General features: G+C 35.7%; 1 protein-coding gene across 2 annotated transcripts; it reads right to left on the bottom strand.

Moving 5' to 3' along the window:
* Positions 1–214: 214 nt before the first annotated feature.
* LOC126601364 (1-aminocyclopropane-1-carboxylate synthase) lies at positions 215–2,652 on the bottom strand. 2 transcript variants are annotated; one of them, XM_050268066.1, is made up of 4 exons: positions 2,372–2,652; positions 2,120–2,251; positions 1,828–1,988; positions 215–1,650 (listed from the first exon to the last, which is right to left on the bottom strand). In XM_050268066.1, exons 1-4 carry the CDS (start codon positions 2,516–2,518, stop codon positions 669–671), a joined length of 1,422 nt encoding a protein of 473 aa, XP_050124023.1. In that variant the 5' UTR covers positions 2,519–2,652; the 3' UTR covers positions 215–668. The 2 variants fall into 2 exon arrangements, with proteins under 2 accessions (XP_050124023.1, XP_050124024.1); XM_050268067.1 differs by having other exon boundaries at positions 2,120–2,215.
* Positions 2,653–9,330: the final 6,678 nt, after the last annotated feature.

Raw genomic sequence — 9,330 nt, 5'->3', positions numbered from 1 at the left:
TCACTCAATGGCACAATCTCTTGGTTAGAAGTCGAACTCAGGTGCAATCTCAACCATTCAAATCTCGTCTACTAGCAGCATCTAGTAGTGGCACGCTCGCAACCCGCCAGTTCCCTGTTCAAGTAAATTCTCGGCATGTCTGCAATACCCATGGCGAATTTAGGGGGTGAACAATATGATTATGGGAGTTCGCGCTAGAATAGAATATACATGATACACTAATCACATTGTATAGAATCAATCATGCATCATAATCACAATGGAGTAATTTTTGTTTTCGAAGACATAAAGGAAATTTGGTGCCACACAATCACCAAAACTAGTTTTACAAAGGGGTGTGATATCCACACACCCCATTTTACTTCTCACACACTTTTTTAATTTTCGGCCGTCCAATCGGATGAATTTAAGAAAATCAAGGGACAGAAATAATCAAAAGGTATGTGAGAAGTCAAATGGGGTATGTGGATAGCACACCCCTTTTACAAATGAAGTGAAAGCCACTTCACATCCCCAAACACGGACCGTGTGCACTTCTCTACATTCGGAGAAAAAAAAAAAACTAAAACGAAAAAAAAATTCAACCAATTAACTTTTTGGCAGAAAAAATGTTTGGTCTAAAATGTAATTTTCCTTAGCGGTTTCTTGTACTCAGACCAGGCTACCTTTCATCTACCGGGAATAGGACTGCGGTCATCGAAGGATAGCCGGGAAACCCACTTCGTGAGCGACTGTCTTCTCGAGTGGCTTAAATGGCTGCTTTGGCTGCCGCCATTGACCTCAGGGACGTTGTAATACTCCCCCACAAATGCCTTCAGTCTCTGCATTGCCAAGTCCAGAGTTCTCTCGGGCAAGTTGGCAAAGCAGACACGGAACCAACCAGGTTCCGTGCAATGACAAGACGATCCAGGAGATATATTGAGGTGAACTTCGTATACAATCTTTTTCCAGAGCTCCATTTCGGCTTCAAAGGTGTTGGACCTAAGCAAGTGCCTCATATCCACCCAACAGAACAAGCCAGCATTGCCGTTGAGGCAGCTAATGCCAGATTTCTGAAGGCCGGAGACGAGCTTTTTCTGACGTTGTTTGAGTCTTTTGTGGTTCTCGGCTATGTAGTTCTTAGTGAGTTTTTTGTCGGATAGCATGGCGGAGAGAAGGTGCTGAGTTTGAGAAGAAACAAGACCAAAGCTTGACATTTTTGTAGCGGCGGCCACAACCATGTCGTCGTTGGAGTAAATGGCGCCAACTCGAAAACCCGGAAGGCCAAGATCCTTAGAGAGGCTATAGACAACGTGAACTCGCTGCCAAACTTCGGAATTCTCATCACAGTTTCTATCTTTGAGAACTTCCATGACGCTTATAAAGGATGGGGAGCTAAAAGCTGTGCCGGAGTAAATTTCATCGCTAATGAGGTGGATGCCCTTGTCTTCAACGAAGGAAAGGAGGAGGTAGAGTTCGTTTCTGGTCATTGTGGTGCCCAATGGGTTTGATGGGTTCGTGACCAAGACTCCTTTGACTCTGAGATTGCGTTTTTCGGCTTCTTGGTAGGCTTCTTCCAGAGCGGTTTCAGTAATTTGGAAGCCATTGGAGCTTGTGCAGTGAATGGGTACAATCTCGACTCCAGTTCGCCACTTAAGGTCTCTATCAAATCTGTAAGACACGTAAGAAAATACTCGGCTATTAGGGATGAAATTAGTGTTTAGTTATTTCTTATCCCGAAATGGAGTTCATGCCCCACGTCAGAATACTAAGAAAGTAGGTCTTACAGTTCAAATTGTTTGTTAAAAACAAAGAAAAAAAAAATGAAGTGAAGGTTAATATACGTACCCTGGGTAGTATGGGGTAGGAATAAGAACGGCTTCGCCGGGGTCAGCAAGGCAGAAAATAAAGGTCTCATTCGCTGAAGTTGCACCGGCGGTGAGCACTAAGTGGTTGGGATCAAAGGTCACTTTGTTCCCTCGGATTTCCGCCATGAAATCTACCATTGCCTGTAAGAAAAAAATAATCAAAAGCTGAGTTAGACATGCAACTGGCTAGAAGACTTGTTCTAGTAGTAGCTTTTAATTGCATTAACGAAAAGTGAGCTTATACTATAAATTATTATAATTTATAAGTTTACCTTTTTGAACGCGGGAAGGCCATGATAATCTTGGAAGAGAGCAAGCTCTGCAAATATGGATTCTCCATTTTTTTTAAATGCAGCTGCTTCTGGATTCTTAGCCAGCCATGACTCGAGAAGATCAAAACAGAGCTAGAAAAAAAAAATATTGAAACGCGCACAAAGTTTATATACTAAATATAACTACATATGGTAACATATATGCATGGTAGTAATAAAAAATTAAGCTCGTAAATTATAATAATTAATTACCTGATTTTCTGCTAGACCCATCTGAATAATCCCGTTTGTGTTGTGGACCTCATGGTAGGGGTTCTTCTCATACTCTTGCCAACCTAAGAAGTAGGAGGAGTCTTGGCCGTGAGAGTTGAACGTAGCGTTTCTGGATAACATGCGCATTTTGGTTAATTTTCTTCTGTATGGATACAAGCTGTAAGAAAGAAGTGTGGAAAGGAAGAGAAAGCAATAGAGAGAGAGTTTGAGGTTTTGGTTTTGGATTACAAGTTTGAAGTGGGATATTGGATGTTGTTGGACTGGAGGGGTCTATATATAGCAAAAAAGTAATAATATAAATTTAAATATATAGAAATTATTTGTCTAACAAAGGAATGACACGTCACACTGAGTAGTCATATTTTTTATAAATGTTAAGGAGATTATCTTAAAATTGTGCTTTCTATGAATTCTCTGTTATCTTACATTTTAACATTAATTTTTGCACTGATATTATAAATATTGTACCAAAAACATGATAAATAAATTATGAAGAATCTCACTTTTAAGAAAGTCTCTTTAGATTTCTCTGGTTCTTTTTCTTAACATTATGATCCAAGTATTTTGATTCAATAAAAATCCAAAAACAACATGATAATTAATTGTACGCGCTTTTGCTCCACCATCTAAAGACATTGATCATGAAGGACCTTCAGACACTCCCAAATCCCAAAGCAATGAAGTTTTAGTGTTTACTAATCAACATTAAATAATTAATTAAGGGTAATACTAAAGACTAAATTTGTAAACAAAATTTTGGAAACTAAATTATATGGTAGTTGATGATTGATTTATTATTTAAATATTGATAAATGTGTTAATTCGAATAGGTGACATATTATATAATTTGCAAATTTTATCTCCAAATTTAATTTTCCTAGTATCATCCATTAATTTATTTTCTCACTATTTGCTTGGACTGGGAAGTGGGTAGGGCGTTCACCATTACCTGGCATTACCTACAAACTTGCGTGGGGATTATAAGTGTACATAGAAGCATTAATCGGCTTGTAATTGAAAAAAAAACAAAGAAACAAGAATTAATACTCGGGTCTAGTTTTGTTTACAAAACCTTACCGACAACAAGTATCATAGAAAATGCCAAGAGCGACCCACCCTGGTCCATATGCTTCTTGACTCTAGTAGCCACAACTAATTTTGTCGGGCATTTTTCTCACTTTCTATTTTTTTTAAGGAAAATTAATGAAAAATACTTAAAAACTTTAAGTTTTAAACAAAATAAAGGGTAAAATAAATAGTAACAGGATTGACTTTTTAATGTAAAAATGTGATTTTTCGTTAAAATGAACGATACTGATATTTTTTCGTTAAAGTTTTTTTTTTTTAACCTTTTTTTTAACCTTTTAAGTTCGCACAGGTTTTTATGTCTGCTCAGTTCATTACTCCAATTACCAAACAATGTTTGATTTGAGTCAACCTCGAAAATCCGGTACGAACAAAAATGGCATCTCTCTTTTTTTCTTCATTTAACATCATCACTCTATCTCCTTTAGAATTAGGTATACAAAACAAGGAAAACACTAGAATCATTTGTTATAATAAAACCATTTTTGTTAAGGAAAACTAATGAAAAGGGTTTGAAAACTTTGAATTTTAACGATAAGGATAAAATAAATGGTAAAGTGAATAGTACTAAGATTGATTTTTTAGTGTAAAAATATGATTTTTCATTAAAGTGAACAGTACCAAGAGTTTTGCGTTAAAGTTTCCTTTTTGTTAACCCTTTTTGTTAACCGTTCATTTAGAGGAGAATTTGGATTTTCCATGAGATAAATAATTTTAAAAAAGTTGAGATTCCACTAAAAATTAATTGGTAATATAAGAATAGCCTAAATTACTTATAAGTCGATGGAAGTGCTAGAAAAAGAGTTGTAAACACGAAATTCTTGCAATAAATAACCCAAGAATACGTATACAAAGTAATAATTGGTATTAATGAATTTAGGGTTACAATCTCTGCTACAATTTTTAATCCTCTGATTCGATCTTCTGGGTGAAAAAAAAGTGTGTTGTTGATCCGAAAATCGTGATGACTTGATCTCAAATAAACAAAAGCCTTAGGGTTTTGGCTAATGGCGATGGAGGAACCGGCATGTGTAAAGGTGCTTGGTGGTTCTTCACAAGTATGACAAAGAATGCAGAGATTTTTTTGTATCTTCTGAGTGTTTGGGAGTTTGAGAGTCTAGGTGTTTTGATGAATTTCTGACCCATTTCTTTGTCTTGGAGCCTCGTATTTATAGGCTCTCCTAGTCTTGCCTACAGTTGGATTTGGCCTTGATTGTGGATTTTATTCATCGATGAAAGAACCAGAACTTGATTCGAAGCTTGGTTCGTGATTTGACTCCATCAATTAATCAATCACATTTTAAATTTAAATCAATTAATTTATTTGATTTAAGTTAAATTAATCAAAGAATTAATAAGGATAAATCCTTAATTAATTTTTGCCAAATGTTGACACGTGTCACTCTTGATGACTCGTCTATTTTTGATAAGCTACATGCTATTTGTACGATTTGTGAGACACATGGTGCATGCCAAGTAAGCCCTAGCACGTCAAGATTTTATTGTGTTGGTAAACATTTACTTCACTAAAATTTTGATGTCTACGAATGACCCCATTTCAAGGCATGGTGTATATATGTGCTTGTCACGTGTAGAATGTGCGTTTTGAAGTCCCTCCACATAGTGAATGTATTTTGATCACTATGCTTTGAAGTCTCTCAACATAGATGTCGATGCAACCATTGAGGCTTGATCTATAATTGGGCTGAAAGTTTCTTCAAGGGCCATCGAGGCTTGTCTTGAATGAAACGGGACCATGAAGAGTTTCACGTGATGGTGGACGAATCGGTACGTGTTTTTTATTTTTTTTGTGCTTGTTGAATCTCCACGAGCTTGATGAAGAATAATAATGTTTTCTTTGGGCAAAGAGCTTTCTGGTTTCCTCCAAAGGTTTGGATTTACTTCATTCCTCTAGAGCGAATTTTATTCAAGGGTGGTGTACTCTTGGTCTTGAATTAGACTTATAATTTCTTTAGGGGTCGTCGAGGTTTGATCTTGAATGAATGGGACCACCAGGAGTTTCATGTGGCGGGCAATCTTCGACTTTAATGTGGATGAACCAACACATGTATTTGTTGTGCTTGGTAATTCTCCATGAACTTGATGAAGAACACGAGTGTGAGCTATGAAACATGGTTCACAAACTTATGGTTTAAAGCCTCTCAAAGTGAACGCTTTCGTGCTTATTTAGGCTACCACCGTTAATATGAAATGAATGAATAGGCATATGAGGACCCTATGAGACGGACTTGTAATTTAATTTGAAGCCTCTCCTCTTCTTTTAGACTTGTGATTTGAAGCCTTCTATTTTCCTTTGGCAGAGATGCACACACTTTACCTATTTGGCTCCATAAAGCTTTAATAGACTTAGTTCTTCCCTCGGGAATGTGGTGAATTATAAAGTGTAATGACTCAAAACTACTCTGCGAATGTAGGGAAGCCCTAGGGAGGGTAATGAAAGTGGATCGGACAAAAATGAAAAGTTTGTAAATTTTCTAAAACGCAGTTTTTAGGGTCTAAAGCCATCTCCAACCAAATAGTCCAGAGGGCTAAAGGGCCAAAAATAGACCGAAAACTATCTCCAACCGAAGGCTAGGCCAAAAGGCTCGTGGGCCCCATTGGACAAAAAAGGGCCAAAGGGCCAACTGGTTGGCCCAACCCCGCCAACAAGCCAGCCTTGGGCCAAGCCACATGCTGACATCATATTTAATTTTTTTATTTTACAAAATTAAAAAAAAAATTAAAAATTCTATTTTTTTCCTATAACTTCCTAAGTCATTAAACAACATTAAGTGACATTAAGTAACATGAAACAACATTAAATAATATTAAACAACATTAAATAACATTAAGTAACATTAAACAACATAAAAAAATTAACAACATGAAATTTAAACAACATTTTTTAAAACATTTAACAACATGAAAATTATTGACAATCCATAACATAAAATTATTGAGGTAATTTAATTTAAGTAACCATAGTAATTCAATTAAAATAATAAATTATGTTTGGCCCTATGGCTCTTTGGCCCTCGGTTGGAGATGGTTTTTTGTCACAGGGCTATGTTTGGCCTATGGTCCTTTGGCCCCTTGGTTGGATATGGTAAGAAATATAGCCCTGCACTGTTCATTAAAATATTATATTCTTGGAGGGCCAAAGGGCTAAAACAAGCCATCTTGCCTCCTTCGGTTGGAGATGGCCTAAATAACCTTGGATGACCGAAATCCATCTTATGTCACGTTAATGTTCGCATTGCTTGTCGGCTCACTCGCTAATGTTTGCATTGCCAGTTGCTTTTTTGCCACTATTGTACACTGCATTGCTTGTTGTTGCACCGTTGCTGCCTTGCTGCACTGCTTTCTACGTGTTGCACTGTTATGGCTGCTTCTTCGTGCTGCACTGCCATGGCATTGACTGCCGCACACTGCTACCGGCTGCAAGGGTTATTGCCTCGCTACAAGGGCCACTACTGGCTGCGAGGATTGTTGCATGGTGTTGTTCACTATTGCACATGGGTCAACTTGCTATGATATGATGACAAATTTGAGGATCCACCATAAAATCAATCAATAATATAGGGAATAACCCAACTTATAGTTTGATGCAAGGCCCATTCTCCCGTCAATGTATTCATCTCAATACTTCTGTTAATTATGATTCCATGAAATTATATACACTATATACTTTCAAAGGATTTAACATTAGATTATTTATGAATTAATAAAAAAGGTACTATAAATTTCCTTCTATTATGGGTTCGTTTGGAAGTGTTTTTAAAATGTTTGAAAGCGCTTTTAGTGAAAATGTTTTTGAAACCAATCTTCAATAAAAATTCAAGTGCATCATGAAAAAGCACTTAAAGTGCTTTCTGCAAGAAGTATAGAAGCAAATACCTGATGCTTCTTCCAAAAAGCACACTTTTGGAACCAAAATCAATTTCACCAAAAGTGCTTTCAGTCATTTTAAAAGTACTTCCAAACGAGTCTTGTGACAAACTATTATCAGATAAATTAAAAGGAAGACTTTCAAAAGATGACTCATTTATATCATCAACTTACCCATTGCATCTAAAATACTAGTTTCATACCTTACTTCAAAACTAGAATATGCATGCAACTATAAAGTTTTCAAGCAATTAGCAGTTTAGCATTATAAAGAAAACACACAAACTAGTTAGTAAAATCCAGAGATACCAATTACAAATAAATTTTTGAAAAAAAAAATTACATTTAACAAAAACAAATGAAGAATAATTATACACAAATTAAACAACTAATCTCCATACACTGAAAACCAAATAACTAATATCTATCACCGAACTAATAATTATATTGAAAATATAATAACAAAAAGAAAGAGATATTATATCTAGAATCCAAATACTTTATTTAGGGGGTCCATTTTTTTTAGAAATCAAATATTTTATTTAACGAGCTCAATATATAATGAGTATATGGTATACAGACGCAATTCAAAATCAAAATGGTGTGGTTGTTTATAAATGATTTTATTACCAAATACCTTAAATCTGGTTTTGTTTTCTGTTATTCCAACTAACTTAGTATTATTGTTTGCATAAAAAAACTGTATTATTGCCAAAATCTAAACCATCTTTCAAATCCTTTATTAATATTTTCTTTTCTCTCCTAATACGCTGCCCATTGGTTGGACTTCCGAAAATTGAGCTGCAAATCGTGATTGAACAACCGAAAATTGATCAATTTTTATAATTCATGAGTGGGGCATCCTAATTGGACTACCAAACTTGAGCAGCAAATCTTTGGTAGTCGTATTTTCATGATAATGTCTTGCCTCTTGGACGGCGGTGATCGGGTGTGCTTTTCAAACTTTGAAATGCATTGTTAAAGCTATAACATAAAAATAAAAAATAAATAAAAATACTTAATTAGGTTGAAAATATAAAGTGATGGTTGGATTACGATTTTATAAAAGCAAACAACAATTATTATTCTTAACAACTTCTAACCCATAGTCCGCCCTTTGTTTGTGCTACCTGATTTCTCAGCTTTACTTCCCATTGTAATTCGCATAGATTAAAAGTCTTAATAGTTGTCGCGACAGGAAGTAATAAAGTTCAAAACCCACTTAACAAATGCATTTCTTTGGTTAATTAAAGTGATTAAGAGAGACAGTTGATCTCTTTTTAAATTTGTTTTTTATTGAAGCAATTAATTAGTACGTAACAAGGCTGAGTAAGTAGGCGATGGTGATGGGCCGCTTCATTCACTGGCTCCCAGATTTGAATCAAGAGAAGTTAGTGACACCTCACTGTGGCATATAGCTGCACTGATCCTCTCTGGGGTTGATGGCTTCCTATTAGAAGCCTAGGTAGGTCGGTCAATATCAAAGAAACAACCGTATTTTACGGGGTAATTTTCATTGTATTACTTCATTGAAATATATACATATACAATCCTTTGTTCCATAAGGAAACAAATAAAGGACACAAACAATATCCTACCTAATAAGGACTCCTAGTATTTACAATATTTTACTTTCCTTTTTTCCCCTAAATACCGACTCACGTTTAAACTCCCCCTCAAGTTGGTACAAAGATATCACACATGCTCAATTTGACTAGTGAGTCATCAAACTTCTGACTACACAACGCATGAGTAGGAATATCTGCAAGTTGCTCATCCGAGTTCACAAACGGTATTGACACAATCTTCTTCTTAAGCTTCTCTTTAATAAAATGTTGATCAACCTCTACATGTTTTGTCCTATCATGCTACAATGGATTATCAGCTATATATATCTCTCGCGGACTTGTTATCACAATATAGTTTCATAGTCTCATTCAACTTAAACCCAAGACCCCCAAAGA

This window comes from Malus sylvestris, chromosome 15 (assembly GCF_916048215.2).
Source record: "Malus sylvestris chromosome 15, drMalSylv7.2, whole genome shotgun sequence".
Lineage (NCBI taxonomy): Eukaryota > Viridiplantae > Streptophyta > Magnoliopsida > Rosales > Rosaceae > Malus > Malus sylvestris.
Note: the sequence above shows the minus strand (reverse complement) of the source record. Positions and strands in the feature narration are given on the sequence as shown.

Bases quoted from the DNA above. Each gene is read 5' to 3' on its own strand.
- LOC126601364 (XM_050268066.1), bottom strand. From the start codon at position 2,518: ATGCGCATGTTATCCAGAAACGCTACGTTCAACTCTCACGGCCAAGAC. The intron at 2,252-2,371 runs GTAATTAATTAT...TTTTTTTTCTAG, and splicing joins TGGGTCTAGCAGAAAATCAG to CTCTGTTTTGATCTTCTCGA. The intron at 1,651-1,827 runs GTACGTATATTA...CGTGTCTTACAG, and splicing joins CCTACCCCATACTACCCAGG to ATTTGATAGAGACCTTAAGT.